The sequence below is a fragment of the Trichosurus vulpecula genome, chromosome 1 (assembly GCF_011100635.1).
Source record: "Trichosurus vulpecula isolate mTriVul1 chromosome 1, mTriVul1.pri, whole genome shotgun sequence".
NCBI classification, from domain to species: domain Eukaryota; kingdom Metazoa; phylum Chordata; class Mammalia; order Diprotodontia; family Phalangeridae; genus Trichosurus; species Trichosurus vulpecula.
This window is the reverse complement of record NC_050573.1, coordinates 144,470,686-144,491,615: the sequence shown is the minus strand read 5'-3', so window position 1 is coordinate 144,491,615 and position 20,930 is coordinate 144,470,686. Positions and strand designations below refer to the sequence as shown.

At 39.6% G+C, this 20,930-nt stretch overlaps 1 protein-coding gene across 1 annotated transcript in view; it reads left to right on the top strand.

Moving 5' to 3' along the window:
• GRHL2 (grainyhead like transcription factor 2) overlaps window positions 1-20,930 on the top strand; it is a 224,500-nt gene that overhangs the window by 163,979 nt on the left and 39,591 nt on the right. The window contains exon 9 of the mRNA XM_036740809.1: window positions 10,318-10,476. Within this exon, the coding sequence (XP_036596704.1) occupies window positions 10,318-10,476 (159 nt within the window). The remainder of the gene's footprint in view (window positions 1-10,317; window positions 10,477-20,930) is intronic.

Below are 20,930 nucleotides of genomic sequence, written 5' to 3'. Positions count from 1 at the left end.
TTGTATTTTTTGAAATGATGCAATTAAAAAAAAACATTTAAGGGTTAAATAGAGTAGATTCCCAGGTGAGTGCTGAGTAATTTTTTGTAAAGGGGGCCATAGGCCAAATAAGTTTGGAAACCTCAGGTCTGGGAGGAGCAATCACCAATCAGGAGACCAGAGCCAAAAGTTAGAAGCTCCTCTAGGACACAGAGGGTGTGGATCAGGTGAGAGTTGATAAATGGGGAGCAGGTGACCTAAGATAGAACAGTCTATCAAGTCTTTGGAAAGGAACAGTAATTAGGGGTGCTATTGAGGCAACACTTTGTAATTCTAGTGAATCTCTCTTTCCCACAGAGTCCTTTTAGACTCTCTAAGACCTGTAGTGGTTTTTAGACTCTCCCTGGAAGATGAACATAGGCTGATCAAGCAAGCCCCTTTCTCAGCAACCCTGAATTGTCTGAGTATCATACTGGGTTTTCTCGCTAGGTAGAATCCCATTCAGAAACCATGTTGATTTTTCATCTTTCTTCAAGGGACATATTAAATCAGGAAATTCACTTTTCTCTCAAGAAGGCTGGGTGTGTACGGATACAGGCCCACATTGTTGTGCTTTGGTCCATTTTCTGTAGGTAGAAAGAAAGTATTCAAAGATGAGAGAGTGGGGTATGAGTGGGTGCGTAGCAATAGTCAAAGTTTTTATAGACCCCTGGGAAAGATGGCTGATTATTATTCAATCAAACATCAAGGTTGGCCCAGTCTTTGAAACTCAGTCAGCATAGTAACTAATAGTCACAAGACGGTGTCTTGTCTCCAAAGGAAAGTTCGTACCCAGAAATCTCATCATGTTAATTGAGAAACCCAAACTGATTAGTCATTCCTTTGATACCTCTCCTTCTTTATGGAATAATCACCACATACATTTATTTATGAAATATCTACCATGGGCCCTAGGGAAGCTAGGTGCAGCAATTGATAGAGCACTGGGCTTAGAACTAGAAAAACTCATCTTCATAAGTTCAAATCTGGCCTCAGACATTTATTAGCTATGTCACCCTGGGCAAGTCGCTTAACCCTGTTTGCCTCAGTTTCTTCATCTGTAAAATGAGCTGGAGAAGGAAATGGCAAACTACTCCAGCATCTCTGCCAAGAAAACCCCAAATGGGGTCATGGAAAATCAGACACAACTGAAAACTCTTTACGACAACACCAAAGGTCAGAACTTTATTATGTGCTACATCTCTACATATTCATTTGAAATCTCTGTTTTGCCAGTCAATCACATGTATTTTCTGATTGCTGTTAAAATAGCAGAAGCCTGAGTAACTTGGGATCCCAGTTTTCCATCTTCTCCTTGATGAAAGAAGTCAAATGCTGATTGTTACCTCATAAGTCATCCTGACAGGGTTAAATGAGAGTTAGCTCATCTGGGTTGTTTGCAATTAGAGTGTTGCTGAAATCCTTCACTTATCACTGGCAGTCTGTTGATATTCTGTTTTATCAATTTGCTTCACCCTCCCAGTGATGAATTGATTTCTCTCCAAAATAAAATTTTTATAGACGTGCAGAGCTAGCAACAGCTTAAAGCTATGCAAATTCCCATGGGCCAAGAGGAATAAGTCCCAATATCAATTAGATTAGTCAAAGAAAATTAGAACTGCTAAAATTTTCAGTTTCATTTAGTAAAATTGATAATGAGGGTACCCTACTTTTCCCACTAATCCTGCTCACTGTGACATTGCTATGGTATTAGTAATTGTGAACTTCTAATTTTAATAATAATAAAATACTAACTTTTGAAGACTAATAGAAGTTTCACTGGGGCTAACTCATTTTGTTTTTTTTTATTATGTTTTGACATTAATTTTTTTCAATTAACAAGAATTTATTTTCTCCCCTCTCCCACTGAATATACAAAAAGAAAAAGAAAACTATCATAACAAATATGCATAATCAAACAAAGCAAATTCCTCCATTGCCCACATCTGGAAATGTGGATCTCATTCTGCATCTTAAGTCCCTTAACACTCCTGCCCCCTTTGAGGTGTGAGTGACAGGTTAGAAGCCTTTATCTATCTTTACTCCTCTGGAGTCATGGCTTGTCATTGCATTGACCAGAGCTCTCAAGTCTTTCAAAGTTGTTTTTCTTCATATTGTTATTATACAAATTGTTCTCCTAGTTCCACTTCACCCTGTATCTGTTCACATGAGTTTTCTCTCAAACTGTCCATTTCATTATTTCTTATGTCATGATGATGTTTCTCCTCCCTCTCCTCAGTCTCCCTCAGGAACAAACAAAAGGTGATATCAGATCTGATACTCACTTTTCAATTCCTATACCACAATTTCTCATATTATCAGTATAGATAGAGCTCTAGAAAAATGGATGGGTGATAGAAGCAAATATGACATAAGAAGTTCACAGTTATTTCAGGGATGGAAAAGAGTTAGGAAGCATAGTAAAATTCTTCATTAAAGTCTTATCTGTAATTACATTGATAGAAGAAACTTCCAGTGAGGTGATTTCCACCAATGCAGGTCTATTCCTGCTCTGCGACTTAAGCCATAGAGAGTTGCCTGGATCAGTGGTCCGCTGATTTTTTTAAATTGTGTACCTCTATCAGTAAGACATGATCATGCATCTCCAGCATATGTCCATTTGCTTATTTATAAATAATATAATGCACTACTGTGAAAATAATTATATTATATAACTTACACAAAAAAGAGAAATTTTAGAAGGATAAGCAAAAGGCAGAATGAACAATCATTGATTCTAGAGGTAATAGGAGACCCCTGGAGTTTATTGAGTAGGGCTGTAATGTGCTCAGACCTGTACTTAGAAAACTTGTGTTGGCAACTGTGTAGAGAAATGATTGGAGTGGGAGACTTGAGAGACAAGCCAGTTGGGAGCCTGTTGGGGTCCAGTTTAGCAGCATAAGGGGCCTGAACAAGGGTTGTTAGGGCTATGAGTGGAAAGAAGGGACAGATATAAGAGATATTGGGATGGAAACAAGATTTGGCAATAATCAGTCATTAATAAACGTTTTTAAAGCCTGGCCTCTTATATTGCATGTATATTGTACTAAACAGTAGACAACAGATGAGATATATGGGGGAAGTAAGAATGAAAAGATGAAGATGACGCCAAGGTTTTGAATGAGGATTACTGAGAAGATGGACTTCTTTGGAAAAACCAATGTGATGAGGTCTGGAATGCAGTGCCCCACTCTGTCCCACTGAAAAAGAAGAAGGATGGGGGTTGGGGGTGGAAGAGGGAGCATGGCTCCAACTCACTAGGCACTGCCCTGAAGCACAGAATCCATTTTCTGAGGGGCTGCCAGGTTATGCCATGAAGCGATCTGAGGGACAGGGGATGGAGCACACTATAGCCAAGGGGCTTTGCCCACACAGCTACTGATGTAGGTGCCCTGGAGATTATAATTGGCCCTGAGGAGCTGAGAACTGGTGGAGAGAGTGTGAGAATTGGAATAGCTGCTGGGAAGGGGCAGAGTGGGAGAGTTTGGGATGCTAGTGGGTAAAGAGGGTGCTAGCTGAGTTGGAAAGGACTCTCTGATTGGTTGATTACACACTCCTGCTGGTCATGCTACGTATGGGAGGCAGGTAGGTAACAAGCATTTATTAAGTGTTTGCTATGTGCCAAGCACTGTTCTAAGTCCTGGGAATACAAATGAAGGCAAAAAGAAAGATAGTCAAGGAGATTACATTCTAATAGAGGAAGACAACACAAAAAAGGGAGATTAAAAGGTGGGGTGGGAGAAGGGACCTCATGAGGAGACATGGTGGTAAAGTCTAGTGAGTTGGAAGTGCTCATAAAGGGAAATGAAGCAGAGCTGGTCTGGGTGTGTCTCCAAAATGGAGGCTTCTAAAAGGAACTCATCAAGGGGAGAAGATCACTGACATGCTGGGTGGATGTTCAAGGGTCAGAAAGCTCATACAGTTCTTGGGGTCTTGCAGTGGATTCTAGGTTCGCTGACCCAGGATACTGAGAAAAGAAATTAGCTTTCGTTGCATCCTCAGGGCTTAGTACAATGCCTGGCTCGTAGTAAGCACTTAACAAATACTTGTTGACTTGAGTCACATGGCCCATTTATGTCATAGGCAGAACTTTAAACCCAGGTCTTCTGTCTGAGGCCAGCTCTCTATCTATTAAGTCATGGCTGCCACTCAACGTGATAGGATTCTAACTCGGCTTTTGCCTCTGAGATCTCCTGAATTGCTCTTGAGGATTGTTAGCCCCAGTTAGAGAAATCTTGGCCTGGGTGATTTGCTATAAGATAGACACCATTATAACCTGGTTTGCCTGATGCTCCCTGTTCATCACACATCCTCCCTTTCCTCCATAAGTCATTGCTTTCAGTGCTGAAGCAATCAGCTGGTGGCTTTTCTCTGAAAAAAAAATGAAAATGCAGTTGGGCCCTACTACATGAAAATATTCTCTACATCAGATCTTCTGAACATCTGACCTTAGTTTGGGAGTAGATCCAGATACTCAATAAATATTTGTTGATTGACTGATAGGATTCCTGAATTTCTTGATTTATGAAGAATCAAAGTCCTGGTAGAAGATATCAAGTGTGTTTTGCCTGCCTCTGATGTTTTTCTGTTAATCATGAACAAAAAGTTTTCCCCAGAGACATGCCCTGGGATTGCAGCTGTGCGTTCAACTGGGCACACCTCATACCTGATAACTTTACAGATGAAACCTCTCTGTTCCTTAGTTCCCACAATTTAATGTTTAAATTTACTTATTTATAATATAAAGGATGGGTGTTTCCCCCCAGAAACACCCCCATTTTGTTAGGTAGAATAAAGTTGCGTACATGTTAATGTGAGTATAGATCATTTCTTGGTAATCATAGCACACAAATCTCTAGAACCCAGGCTCTTCCCATCTTTTGAATTTCCCTATTATTGTTGAGCACTCCCACCTCCTTAGTCACCCAGTTTCTCAACCATCCTTGCAGTAACTCAAGTCCATAACCTCCTCTCTTTCGTTTATCTCACAGATCTAGTAGACTGCCAAATCTTGTCATTTCTACCTTTACAATCGTTCTCCCATACACCCCCTCCTCTCAGCTCACACAGCCACCATCTTAAAGTCTGCACTCATCACCTCTTGCCTGGACTTAATAGTCCATTTTCCCCTCTTCTCCTCCATGAAACTGCATCCAGGTTTATTAAAGATTCTTTTCATAAACAATCGCAGTAATTCAGGCAGGACATGGTCTATTATTAGCAACAGTATACAACAACTTTCAAACTCCTCTCCTCAATGGACTACGAAAAACATAAAGTGATTATATAAGCTAGTGAAGAATTTTCGTTTTATACATTAAGCAGGGAAGGGAAAGGGAGGGAATAAATATTCACACAGTGCCTGATACATACCAGGCATTGTGCTAACTGCTTTACATATGCATATACATCATTTGATTTAATTTGGAGGAAAGGTGGACACTTTTACATTTAGCATACGTTGTTTAATAATTTTTCATAAGCCTACTCTAACTTTGAAGAAATGAAATGAAAATACAGAATTCTTTTTCAAAAAAGATCCCCCAAATAAGAGAAAGGAACTGCCACTCTTAGGGGTGAGGTCATCTCAGGGCTGTCATTGAACTCGATTCCCTGAAAGACTGTGGTATCCAACAGAATTGATGGGGGTGGTGCAGTATGTGGAGAAAGGGAAGGAAATGAGGGTGGGTCCTGAGAGGGCCCTGTGTTTTAAGGAGTAAAGTTTATGCTGATAGACAGAGAAGAAGTACAAGTTAATTTTTAAAGTTACCCACTTCTGACCCCATCAGAATTCTGGGGGCATCAATAGTCATACCAGTACATCGGATGTATGTATGTGTGGGAAGGTCAGGTACTCTCTTCCTGGTGTCCAGAAGAAATCTCCTCAAGAACTAGAAGGGAAGAAATCACCACTCATTTCAATGCAGCATTTGAGGCATCCCATTAGTGACACGTGTTCCTTGCCCAGAAAATAACAAAGTGTTCTGTCTGCTAAAAACAGAGTTTAGACAAGAAGTAAAACAAAATTCTGCATTTTGAGAAGACTTGATAAAAATAATATTTCAAATTGTACCATCACTAGAAGTACAATTAACAAAATTCCCTAGAATTCCCTTGGCGTCTTCAGCCCCTTGAACTTTCTGTGCCTGTTCTGTTTTAGTATCTGTTTTCTGCAAGATTGTTCCATCTCTACCAGTATCCACTTTCCTTTGAATGAAGTCCCTCCGCTTTTTTTTTTTTTTTTTGCAGATTCCTTTTTGGGTTTGGGTTCTGGCTTCAGATTATGGTAATCTCCTTAACCTTTGTTTTACCCTTTCTTACTGTCCTTCACTGTTTCTGTTGAGCATTGTGGTAATAATAGTGAGAGTGAGCTGAGGTAGCAGCAGAACCTGGCTCTGGGTGCACCTGTGACTGATAATGGGTGTCAGTTCCCACTTTCCCTTCATCACACTATTTCTCCAAAAGCCTTTTAATCTGTCTTGTCTCAAGTCTCTCTCTATTCCAATTTATCTTCCATACTGCTGCTAAAATAGGGCAGCTAGGTAGCGCAGTGGACAGAGTACCAAGCCTGGGATTAAGAAGACCTGAGTTCAAATGCAGCCTCTGACACTAGCTATGTAACCCTGAGCGAGTCACTTAACCTTGTTTGCCTCAGTTTCTTCATCTGTAAAATGAGAAGGAAATGGCAAACCACTGTAGTATCTTTGCCAAGAAGGGGTCCCGAAGAGTCAGCGACAACTGAAATGATTGAACAAAAACAACTACTGAAAAATGATTTACCTCAAATGTAGGTTTCCCTGTGTCTCCCCTCCTCAGTAAACTCCAGTGGCTTCCTAATACTTCAAGGATCAAATACAGAATCCTTCATTTGGCATTTTAAAGCTCTTCATAACCTATTTTCTTTCTATAAATAGTTTTGGGGTTTTTTACACTGTACTCCTCTCCATATGCTATATGATCCAGCCACACTGACCTGTTTTCTCTCACTTGCTCACAATGGTCCATCTCTAGACTCTGCTCCCCTGCATGAAGCATATTCATAATGTTATAAGATCATAGACTTAAGAGATGAAAGGGGCCTTAGAATTCAAATCCAACTCTTCCATTTTACAGCTGAGAAAACTGAGGCAATGAGATTTTAAGTAACTTGCGCAGAGTCACAAAACTATAAGCATTTGAGGTAAAATCCAAACTCAGGTCTTCCTGGCTCAAAGTGTGGCTCAGCTTCCTTTAAGACTCGGCTCAAACATCTATAAAAAGCTTTTCCTGGTTCCCCTAGCAACTACAGCCTTCCCCTCTCAGTTTCATTTCCATCTACTGTGCATGTATCTTGTATGTACCTATTTATTTACATGTCGTTTCCCCCATTAGAATGTGAGCCCCTTGAAGGCAGGAACTGTTTTGCCTTTTTTTTAATGTCCTCAGTACAACAACTCTGAAGTATGTGCTACAAATAGTGGCAATATTTTATACGTGAGAAAACTGAGCTTCCCAGAGATTAATTTTCTCTAGTATCTGTTGGCATCAGGACTCGAAAATGGATCTTCTGAGTCAAAGTTTGGCCCTCTTTCTGCTATTTACTTTGTCTTAATATTACTTTTTCCTCATTGTCTGCTTTTGACATGTCAAGGTTTTCATTTGCAACACTTGTTGGAAGGTGCCAAAATTTAATTTTTATCCATATTTAATCTTTATTGTCTAACAGCCATTCATAAGAATAAATAACTAGATTTATTTGCTTTAAAATTTCTAGGAGTATTTATATGTTTTGATAAGTTTTTCATTGTTGAGTTGTTTCAGTTGTGTCTGACTCTTCATGACCCCATTTAAGGTTTTCTTGACAAAGATGCTGGAGTGGTTTGTCTTTTCCTTCTTTAGCTCATTTTACAGGTGAAGAAACTGAGACAAACAGGTTTAAGTGACTTGCCCAGGGTCACACAGCTACTAAGTGTCAGAGACCAGATTTGAACTCACAAAGTCTTCCTGATTCTAAACCCAGTGCTCTATCCACTGTACCACCTAAGCGCAGTTGACAACCTTATTTATAGAATATGTTTCATTTAAAAATAATATTTTATTGCTTCTTCAGTTACCATTTTTATAAATAAATATATAAATAAAGACAATTTTTAATATTCATTTTAAACAAATTTTGAGTTCCAAATTTTCTCTCTCCCTCACTCCCCTCCTCCCTCACTGAGAGAGTAAGCAATTTTATATACGTTGTACATGTTTGATCATGCAATGCATATTACCCGAATATGTTTCTTTATTTTCAAGTTATGAGCAACAAAATCATTGGTTTACTTTTGAGAATTAGAAATATGGATTATTATTATTATTATTAATAATTATGATAATACATATAGTGCCTTAAGGTTTCTCTTTTCTCCCAGTTATTTATAACAAAGAAAATATGAAATATGATCCAACCAAGTGAAGCTAAGCTGTCAAGTTAAAAATTTTAAAAATAAATGTATAGAATTAAGATATGGAAAAGATCTTAGAAATCATACCATCGAATCCCCTCGTTTTATAGATCTTGGTTTTAGGCCTGGAAGAGACCTTAGGAGTATTATAACTGGACTTCCTTATACTACAAATGATGAAACTGATGACATTTAGATAAGTAACAATTTGTCCACAAGTCACTTAGCCATTGGATGGCAGAGATGAGATTTGGACCCAGGTCCTTTGACTCCAAATTCAGTGTTTTTTGCCTTTCCATTAGAAATTGTTAACTCAGGGTTGTTGTTGGTGGTGGTGGTATGTTTTAACATTTTGATAACTGCATTTCAGTATAATTGATTTATTTTGTAATCATAGGTGTTTTTATGCATTTAAAAGTCTTATTCTGGAAAGGAGTCTATAGCCTACACTAGGGGCATCTAATTGAGAAAGACTCATCTTCCTAAGTTCAAATCTGGCCTCAGAGACTTACTAGCTGTGTGACTGGGCAAGTCATTTAACCCTTTTTGCTTCAGTTTCTTCATCTGTAAAATGGGCTGGAGAAGGAAATGGTAAACTATCCCAGTATCTTTGCTAAGAAAACCCCAAATGGGTTCACAAAGAATCTAAAACAACTGAGCAGCAACAGGTTTCACTGGATTGCCAGAGGGATCCATAACAGAAAAAAGGTTAAAAACAACCCTTGTTCTATACCAAAATTATATTCTGAGAATATATAATTGCTTCACTCAAGATCACACAGCTAATTATTTAAGGTCACAAAGCTGAGACTGGAATCCATCTGTGAAAGGAAATATAATTTGTGGTGCTTTTTAAGAAAGCAAATAACTTCTTTGTTTTCTCTCTTCTTCTTCCTCTCCCCTGCTCTGGAAGCCCATAAGTATGAATTTGCTCATACAATGTAAAGAAGTATCTTAGGTTAAATTTTTGCTATTTTGTTGTCAACTTAAAGACCCAAGATGGGAGAAGTGGAGCACACTTGAGAATTTGTTTAGAGCATTAATTTTTAAAATATAAGAAATCTTATCCTATTAAGAGAGACAGCATGCTGAGAAGAACAATGATTTTGGAGTCCAGAGATACTTGAGTTTGAATCATTCCTCTGAGACTGTGGCTACAGACTAGTGGCCACAATATGCCCTTTCTTTTAAAGTCACAGTCTCATCTGTAAAATGGAGAAAATAATACTTACAGTATCTAGCTGGGCTGTGTGCCTGGCACATAGAGGTGCTTAATAAATGTCAATATATAAGCTATATAAGTGTCAGTCATTATATATCAAGTTAAACAAGTTAGAATGCCGGCATATTCACAGAATCATAGTTTTAGAGGAGAAGTCTTTTTTATTTGTCTTAGACGCCTTTGGAAATCTGGTGAAGCCTATGGACCCTCTCTCAGAATAATATTTTTAAATAATTGAAGGAAATGTCAGAGGTTAATGAGAGTAAAGGGGTAGGATTTTTTATTCCATTCAAGTTCAGAGACCACCCCCCCAATCTATCTATAAATCCCTTGGGGGAGGTGACTCCATGTTAAGGACAGATTTAGAGATAGAAGGGATCTTAGAGGCTGAGTCTGGCTACCTCGTTTTACAGATTAGGAAACTGAGGCACAGAGAGATTAAGCGACTTGCCCAGTATCACACGACTATTAGTGTCTGAGGTGGAACTCAGGTCTTCCTGACAGTGCCCTCTCCACTATGACATGCTGCCTCTCATAGGTTTGTCTAGCATTCTGAGTTTGAGTTGGATGTGTATGTATTTTTGTGCTCTCTCATTATGCATTTTCTCTCTCTTCCTCTTTCTCCCTCCCTCTCTCTTTCCGCCTCAGATTTTCATCACTGTGAATTGCCTAAGTACAGACTTCTCCTCCCAAAAAGGGGTGAAAGGGCTTCCTTTGATGATTCAGATCGACACATACAGTTACAACAATCGAAGCAATAAACCCATTCACAGAGCATACTGCCAGATCAAGGTCTTCTGTGACAAGGTGAGTGGAGATAACAATCTGACAGGAGAAATCTTTGTATGTAGATATTACTCATGATGGAATTTCCGCTCCCCCTCCCACCGCCTCTGGGAGGTCAGTGTCAAAGTAATCTCCTGGACAGTCATCCTAGGAAAAGTCAACTCTGTTATTATCTACTGCTTTACAAAATGTCAAAACTTGGTAATGAAGACCCTTACCACTCAGCTGTTTTCTTGAACAGTCACTTCTGTAGCCCCCATACTGATTCAGCCATAGAATCACCATCTAGGAGTTGGAAGGGTCCTCAAAGTCCACCTTGTCTAACTTGTCTGTGCTTGAATAAAATCCCTCCTGTCTCATATCTCGTGAATGGCTATCCAGCTTGTAGATTAGGGAAGCGAAGTCCCTCCTGAGGCAGCGAATATCGCTCGTGGGTGGCTGTAGTTGTTAGACATTGTTCTGACCCTTCTATATAACCATCATTCTAACAAATATCTTCTCACCCTTTGGCATAAAGCAGAACAAGTCTGTTCCCTCCCCCATCAGACAGCCCTTTAGATATTTGGACACTTATCCTGCCTCCTCTAGGTTTTTTTTTCCTTTTGCTTTAAATGATAAGATGTTCACAGTTCCTTTGACGGACCCTTATGTAACATATGCTAATGGTCCTTAGCTTTTCTAGCTGTCCTCCTCTGGATACTCCCTAACTTATCAATGTACTTTTTAAATATGACATACTATTCCTGATGTGGTCTGTCCAGAGCAGATTACAACGGTGCTGTCATTGTCCTAGGAGGGGTAGAGCGTTGGAGTCAAGAAGATCTGAGTTCTAATCTAGTCTCATACATTTACTAGCTGTGTGATGCCAGGCAGATCACTTACCTTCTCTTTGCCTCAGTTTACTCATCTGTAAAATGGAAATAATAATAGCACCTACCTCCCAGAGTTGTTGTGAGGGTCCAATGAGATACTGTATAAAGCAATTTGCAAACTCTAAAGCACTATATAAATATTAGTTATTATTATTATTATTACTATTATTATAGCATAAAATTCCACTGGCTGCCATATCACACTGTTACCTCAAATTGATCTTGCAGTCCACTCAAAACCCCAGATCTTTTTCATTTGAATTGCTCTCTAGCCTCCCCTCCTCAGTAATATACTCGTGAGCATAGGTGTATATAGAACTGGGCCAAGAGTGAAAGCACGAGCAGAGGATAAATACCCATTCTCTATACCCACCTATACTGATGAAGATGATACTTTTGAGCCTGTGTCAACTTTAAATTTGCTCATATTAAATTCATCTTATTCAATTAGGGATAAGTTCCTCATGTTCTGACATCTTTTTGGAAGCCTGATTCTATCGTACGTTGTTCTGGCTCTGCTTTTAGCTTTGGGTCATCTGTAAATTCAATGTGCTTCAGTCCATTAAATACCCCAAACACCAGCTTGAAGAGTCTTTTCTTAATGGGGTCCCATGATCACACAAAGCAGGACAAGTCTTTTCCTTCCTCCACACAACAGACCTTTAGAGAGTTGAAACGGTATCCTGCCTTCTCTATTTTCTTTAAATGATAAAATGTCCATATGCAGGGAGGCTGGCAAAGGAGCACTTCTAGCTGGGACCAGGGGATGCCTAACTTTATGATCCTGGGCAAGTTTCATAAGCTTTCAAAGCTTTAGTTTTCTCATCTGTTGTTATTCAATTCTTTCAGTCATATCTGATTCTTCATGACTTCATTTGGGGTTTTCTTGGCAAAGATACTGAAGTGATTTGCCATTTTCTTCTCCATCCCATTTTGCAGATGAGGAAACTGAGTCAAATAGGGTTAAGTGACTTGCCCAGGGTCACGCAGCTAGTACGTGCCTGAGGTCAGATTTGAGCTCAAGAAGTTGAGTCTTCCTGACTTCAGGCTCTCTTTACACTGTGCCACCTAGCTGCCTTCTCATTCCTACAGAGAGGATATTAATATTCCTAATACTTACCCAACGAGGTTGCTGTGAGGGTCAAATATAAACCTTATAACCTGACATAAATGTCAGTTATTGTCACTATCATATGGACACTATTATATAGTTATTGTCACTGTTTTATAGACAGTACGTTGTACCCTGTCAGTGTATTTGGTCTTAAACTCCCTAAAAAAGGTTTAAATGTCTACATTTCTTCTACTGATGAGGATTTTGTTGTGCCATTAGTAATATTTCTTTAAAAGATGTCAGTTCCCTTGACAAGGATATCCTTTCCTTAACCTGGGCAGCTCTATTTGACACCAGACTGAGAATATCTGATTGATTCATGAATAGTTTTTAAACCTAGGCTACAACCGTAGATTCAGCCCTTAAAACCCAGAGAACCCAAAGGAGATGGGAACTTAGAGGAGAAAGGATACCCAGACAATGACAGGTCGGGGCAGGCAGAAGATGGGAGATGGGGATGGGGAGAAGCCAGTGAAAGATACATTGACCGAGTTTCCAGGATGGAAGCCCCATGCTGGAGGGAGCCAGATAGTGAAGTGCCCTAGAGAGCAGCCGCTAAAGCAGTCTTAGAACAGTGAGAAGTACCTGGAGAGCTTGGCCTGGAGTTATAGGAACTCAAAATGGCAGGCATGGAGAGGCAGGGACAGAAGAATGAAAGAGTTCCTGGCTAATCCTACTGGACCCAAAACAGATAGTACCTGGGAACATTCATTAGTAATAATAGTGATAGCTAACACTTATATAGTGCTTACTGTGTGCCAGACATTGTACTAAGCACCATGCAGTTATCTCATTTGATCCTCAAAACAACCCTGGTAGGTAGGTACTATATGTTATCCCCATTTTAGAGGTAAACAGAAGTTAAGTGACATGCCCAGGGTCACACAGCTACTAAGTATCTAAGGCTGTACTTCCTGACTCCAAGACACAGTACTTTATCCACTGTGTCACCTAGTTGCCCCTCAAAAATTAGGCAAAGATAGGCTTCAAGGTGCTGAGCTAAATTGTTTTCCTTTATCCCTTTTAATTTTCTCAGAGTCTGTGGTTGAATGGATTGATCTGATTTGAGATAGTTTTGATTATAAGTTAACCTCATTGACTCTGATATGGGTTATTAGGCAATTTTTAAATGTCCTTATTTCCATCTGTGCAGGAGGCATTTCATTAATTATACAACCTTTTTCTTTGGTCATTAAGGTGATAGAAAACACTGCCTTAAGTGCATTTGAACATATGGTTTGACTGGTTAACCTAGTTCTCAAAAACCACTTAGAGAGGGTCAGAAATGTGTAGGGGACATCTAGGAAGACAAATCTCACCCTCATGGACATTTGAGGTTGTTCCCCTAAGAAAAAGCCTAGTTTGGGGAAAAGGTTTATTTTTAGTCATTTAAAAATGAGTAGTGAGTGTGACTTAGGGAAGGAAATAGGCTGAAGCAGATTCTATTTAGTAATTTCACAGCCATATCAATGCCTCACTTACCTGGTGCTCAGAGGTGCAGCACCTTAAATGACAGAACCTAGAGATAGATAGCGAAAGCATTGACTATGGAAAAAGCCCTACCTCTCTACCTCTGGGAGCAGCCAATTCCACTTTTAAACTGTTCTCAGTGTTAGGATGTGTCATTATCAAATTACTAGGCTAATAAATATGGCTAAATTAAAGCACCTTTACCCTAGGGTATCCAATCCAGCCCAGGATCACCCTAGGGTGAGTTCCATACTTGGAGACCTAGAGACAATTAAAATGTTCTCTGGCTATAGAGAGGTGAGCTTGGTATTCATAGCCAGCTAAATGGCATTTCAAACATCCATAAACTAAAGTAAGGGGAGGAAGGAGCAGAAGGTAATGTCATGCCTTTATCCTTATATCACAGGACTTTCCATTATGGAGGGTGTATGTGAATGGAAGCTACCAGGGCTTCCAAGCTACCGAGCACCAAGTAATCTCTGGCCCAGTTCCTTACATACTTTCTATAATTTGCCAACAGGATTTCCCTGTTATTATCTCAAACTTACCTCTCAGTAGCCTCTTCCTTCTTAGTCTCACACTACTCTGTCAACATAAATTAACAAGCACTTCTTAACACATTCCCTCCCTGTTAATCATAAGGCACATAGAAGCTCTTTAGTGGAAATAATCCCCTCCTCTTCCCAAGACCATGGCCAGATAAACTTGTGGTTCTTACTAAGAGAATATATGACTTTGACTTTGCTGAAGAGGTATGGAGGTGACTGAGAAAGGAGTAAGCATTTTATAAAGCTCCTACTATGTGCCTGGCCTTGTACTGAGAGCTTAAGAGCTTTATGATTTATTATCTCATTTAATCCTCATATTGCCCCTGTATGATAGGTGCCGTTATTATACCCGTTTCACCATGGAGGAAACTGAGGCAGAGGTCAAGTGACTTGATTAGGGTGAGACAGCAAGTAAATATCTGAGGCTGCATTTGAACTCAGGTCTGCCAGATTTCAGGCCTAGCACTCTATTCATGTTGCCTCAAAAATATCCTCTTATTTCTGACTGAATGTTAATTGAAAAAGCAAAAGATTTCTATGTCAGTCAGTGCACTTGGCTAAGATGGGTGTCTTTTCTGAAAAGTGGCCTTGTTTCCTCAGAGAATCATAGGATTCGAAAGCTAAAGGTTACCTTGGACATCATAAGGTCTAACTCTTATTTTATGGTTGTGGAAACTGAGGCTTCTTGTGGGCATAGGGTTTGGTCAAGATCTCCTAGATAGTAAATATCAGCAAATAAGTGTGACATAGTGTTATACTTGGAAGTATGAAGATCTGGAGCTGGATTCAAATCTCCCCTCTAACATATATTAGCTATGTGACTCCACATGTTAATTCACACCTCGATCTTCCAACTCTAGAATCACTGCTTTTTCTTTGGAAAAGGCCATGGTGCCTTTCCTAACCATCGGGCCAGATAAATGATACAGCAGTCGACAGCTAGATGGGATAAATATGTAAAACATCTGCAAACTTTAAAGTGCTGTCTAAATATCAAACTATTATTATTATTAACCCACGGAAAAACAATCATTAAACCCAGAATCCTCAGAACAACTTCGTGGCTTTGTTAAGAAGACTCAATTTAGGAGCAGCCAATTCTCTGAACAGTTTCATTAGCAGCATAAAAGGTCCATGGTGCCTGTGAACCAAGTACTCCTAGGTTTGCCTACGTTAATCACAAGCGTTAATGAAGTAATTCAGCACCAAGATGACAATGAAACGTATACATATATAGTGTCATTGATGGTGAGAGGCTGCCGAGAGGACCAGAAAGACCTCAAGCAGAGGGGAGCCCTTGGTTTGAGTTTTGAAGGAAAATAGTCTAAGAGATGGAGGTAAAAGGGGATTTTATTCTAGGTGTGGAGAATAGCTTGTACAAAGGAATAGGGATGGGAAGCAGCATTATACGGATGAGGAGCACCAAGAAAGTCAATTTGGCTAGACCAGGGGTGGGGAATCTGTGGCCTCAAGGTTAGACCGTGGAGTTCTTAAAAAGGGAGCATTGTATAAAAAGGCTGAAGAAGTAAGTTGGATCCCATGTGGGAAGGACCTTAAATGCCAAACAGATGAGTTCACATGATCCTAGAGGTAATAGGGAGCATTAGAATTTAAGGTTAGACTTTTACATATGCTATTCCTTCAAGATTTGACATAATTTAACACAAGATTTTGTGATTAGAAAATATAACTACAGCTCATTAAAAGACATTGTGCTAATCGGTTCCATACAGAACAATGGTTAGATAGATAAATTATTTTCACCTGAGTTCCTTCATATTTTGCACTTACAGTAGAAGAATATCTTAGATTCACAGTCAACCAAAGCATAAAAAACTCTTCTATTGGTAACCTGTTGTAAACCTCACTCTTGAGGAAGCAGAATTTGAATTTGTGTCTGGTCCCATTTTCACCAGCTTCCTGCCTATCAATGTTGCCTCATTGATTTAGGGCCAGAGGTAGGGAACCTGCAGCCTCAAGGGGCACATGTGGCCTTCTAGGTCCTTGGGTGCAGCTTTTTAACTGAGTCCAAGTTTTGTGAAGTTTGGATTCAGTCGAAAGGTTGCAGCTGAGGACCTAGAGAGCCACATGTGGCCTTAAGGCAGCAGCTTCCCCACCCCTGAACTTTTTAGGCCATTCACTAGGTGTTATAGCCACTAGGGGTTGCTAATGCAGGAAGGAGAAATTTGATCTCTCAGACATCCATCACGTGCTGCTTTAAATTTCTTTTCCATGTTAAAGATGTATGCATACTCAGATATTGTTTGTGCATAGAATTCTGTTAAAAGTCAAATGGCAAAGATAACTTGCAGAAAATTAAGGCTAGTCTTACTTTTTGCAGAGGACCCTTCAGACAATTAGAATGGAAGAATTTATTCATTCAGAGAAGGGCCTCTTCAAAATAGATCCATGCCTGTTTTTTGAAATGGTGAAGGACTCTTCCACATCTCATGGACAAAGTCTATAAATGAGATCCTGGCACTAGTAGAAGTTTACAGGGAGGTGTCATGGCATCAGTGACCCAGAAGTCGTGGTTCAGGCCTTCAGACACAGATGATAAAGAAAACTTTGTTCAGGCAAGCAAAGTGCCTTGCCAATGGGCTTCAAGAACATTTGGTTCCATAGTTAAATGTGCAGAATGAGGCCCATGTTCCATTTCCTAAATGTATACTCTTCACTACCTTGGATAAGAAAGAGGAAAAGGATTAAAAAAATAAGTTATCAGGGATTATTTTTTTCCTTTTTGAAAACCTTACATTTTAAATTGCATTTTTATTCTGAATTTAATGAACATGCAAAATCATGCAAAGTCAAGCAGAAAAGGATTAAGAGGATTATAAGTAAAAATGAAAATCTTTTATGTTCAGTTTGCTTTATTAAAAAATGTAATATATTTAGTGTTACTTTCAAAGCTGTCTTATTTATTTGTGTTTCTTCCTGAACTTCAGTTCCCTTCTGTGCATTTAAAAAAGTGCATCAATGATTCTTTTTATTTATTTATATTCAGAGGAGGCTGAGCAATCCTATCAGATTTTTTTCGAGAAAGAAAATTCCAGGTTATCTCTGCCCATCAGTACCCATTTAGTCTCTATCCCACCTCAACACTGTCTGAAGCTACATCTAAAGGGCAGTGAATCATTGATGCTTCTAATGATTACCTTAAGTTATAAGTAAAGGTTAAGTTGTTAAAAGAAGGAGCTATTTTCAAAAAAGTATATTTTAGATGGATTTCCACAAAAGGCTTAAATTAAGACATCCCAACATTAAAAGAGATAACTTTCAGGCATTTGGAAGTTACCATCTCATTTGCCACATTCCTGGACTAGTTTGGATACTTCAGGTATCACTTAACATAACTTAAAATTGCACAGTGCTTTACATTTCCAAAAAGCTTTTAAATGCTCCAGTGAAAAATAGACTAGTCAGGGGTCCCAGCTCCCCTTTTAAATCACTAAGATGCACACACACATACACACACACACACACACACACACACACACACACACACAATCACAGGATCCCAGAGCTAGAGTCAATCAGTTAAGCTGGATAATTATGGTTCTGATTTAAAATTATTTTATACTTTTTATTTGCCAGATATTTTGCAGTTAAAAAGGGGAGAAAGAAAGTAACATTACTCAACAGTGGTAAAAACCAGTATTGTTCCAAGGATGGGCTATATGGAGAAATAATTTCATCAAAGTATCCTATGAGTAATAACATGGGGCATGATAACTTGCAAGTGCCCCTGGGCAGTTTGAAGGATATAGAAATTTAAAGACAATTGGCATAAAGCATGCTCTCATGTCTCTATTTGTAAGTTTGCATATATTTATCCAGTTAATTATCTATCCATATATTTGAGAGACAATGCAGTGTAGTGAAGTCCAGCCTTGGAGTCAGGAAGACCTGAGACCTCTGACAGATACTAGCTGTGTTTCCATGGATAAGTTCCTTATCCTCTCCAGTACCCTGTAGGCAACTCCCTGAGCCTATAAATTGCCAGTGAGTAATGCCAATTTGAATTGGTGAAGGGAATTTCCAAAAAGAGTTAATGGGACCCAATGGAATCCTAAGTTTGACCGAAAAGAAACCCATCACCCAAATAGATGTGTCTACACACACACACACACACACACACACACACACACACACACACACACACACAGAGTCAGACTTATGATTTCATTTGTTATAGAGAACCCCTTTTGGAAACTCTTTTCACCAATGTAAATCAGCAATTCCTTTGTGACTTACCTGGACCACCGAGAGAGTAAATCACATGCCTATAGTCACATAGCTACTGTAGTATATGCCAAAGGCAGGACTCTTAGGTTGGCTTTCTATTCACTATTTCCTCTTGCTTCATAGATATTCAGTGTATGTGTGTGTGTGTATGTGTGTGTGTTCACAAATATACTCAGTGAAATAATCAGCAAAGCTACAAATGTGGAGTGTAAGAGCTAGATCAGGGTTACTTTCTGGATGATTTATTGTTTCTGCTACTTTAGCATCGGAAAAGATTACATGTTTGAGAGCAGTACAGGAGAGATGCTAGCTTTCTTTGTTTCCCTATTTTGCAACACAATGCCTTGTGCATAGTAAGTGCCTGCTCTTGATAGATTAGACTTGGTGGATGAACTGGGTTCTCTTCAAAATACTGCAACAATATTGGGAGTCCATACCCAGATTGGGTGCTCTTTTTCTACAAGCCTGAATAGATGCATATTGTCACTTTAGTAATTAATGAGTTTAACCAGGAATGGACAGTAGTATAAAATTTTGCCAGCAGGTGGCACTACACTGAAGCCACTAGCCAAGTGGTTTTATCCTATCTTTAGTCAGTCAATGGGACCAGCTGTGTGCCAGTAACTGTGTTAAATGTGATTGGGGCAGGGGGAGGGAGGACGGTTGGGGTGGAGAGGGAGGATGAGAAGGACTGAAGAGTCTGGGATGACCCTTAGGTTTTGAGCCTAGGTGACTGGGAGAATGGTAGTACCCTCAACAGTAATAGGGAAGTTAGGAAGAGACAAGAATTGAGCGGAATGAATTCAGTTTTAGATATGTTGAGTGTAAGATAGCTAAAGGATTTCCAGTTTGAGATGTCCAATATGCGACTGGAAATGCAAGACTGGAGGTCAGGAGAGAGGTTAGGGCTGGAAAAATGGATCTGAAAATCATCTGTGTCGATATGATAATTGAATCCTCGGGAGCTGATGAAATCACCACGTGAACTGTTATAGTGGGAGAAAAGAAGAGGATCCGGGACAGACACCTATCTTTAGTGGGAGTGACACAGACAAAAATCCAGCAAAGAAGTCTGAGAATGAGCAGTCAGACAAGTAGGAGGTGCACCAGGAAAGAGCAATAGCACCAAAGCCTAGGGAAGATGGCATCATGGAGAAGCGGGTACTCAATAGTGTGAGTAGCTGCAGAGAGGTCAAGGGGGAGAACTGAGAAAAGGCTATTAGATTTGACAATTTAGAGATGACTGGTAACTTTGGAAAGAGCAGTTTCAGATGAATGGTAAGAATATAGAGAATTTTAAAAAGAGTGAGAGGAAAGAAAGTGAAGGCGTGTATTGCAGATGGTCTTCTCAGGGAGTTTAGCCACAACAGGGAGAAGATATGTGGCATGACAGTTGGTGGGGATGGATGGATTAAGTGAAGATTTTTTTGAGGATGAAGAAGATGTGGGTGTGTTTGTAGGCAGTAAGGAAGAAGCCCGTAGATAGGGAGAGTTTAAAGATAATCCCCACTGCTTACCAGCGTATGTTCAGTGTATAAATAATTAGCATACATCTCCCTCATAGTAGCGGGTGCTGATCCCCATTTAATATTGATTTTATGGGTTTATAAAGGAAATACTGCCCCAAATTATTTGGAAATTATAGGAAAATCTCTAAATGGCTCTGGCCCAACCCTAAACGAGGGAAATGGCTTTCAGTTGGACTGACCCTTTGTCTTTACACAGACAACCCACATGGTCAACACGGATTATTAAAACACAGTAAAGTAAAATTACAATTTTTGAAACAAAATTTACTTTACAAAATTACAAAGCAACTGTCAAGCTTTGCCCTATTGTTCCCCTCAAATATCCTAGTGTTTGGATCATAGGAAAGATTAGGGTAAGAGATGATATATTTAGAACCTTCTGGGATGGATTTCTGCAAACAACAGGGAAGTGAAGGAATCACTGGAGGGTTGGGATTGGTTTCCTGACCTCATTTTACCAGCCTTTGCAGTTGCCTACCCAGTCCTACTTTGTCTCTGTCTCTGCTTGATGATCTGTCTGTCTCACCATCATGGTGCCTTGGTCTCATCTCCATCCCAGGTTTTCCACCTCATCCGTTGCACATCTCTAGGATCTGCTCCATTTTGGGCAACAGTGTCTCTGTGGCCATGGTGGCATTAGCAGCACCAGCAAGCAGCCAGCTTTGGTCTTTATTCCTGCTGCTTAGCTTCTGGC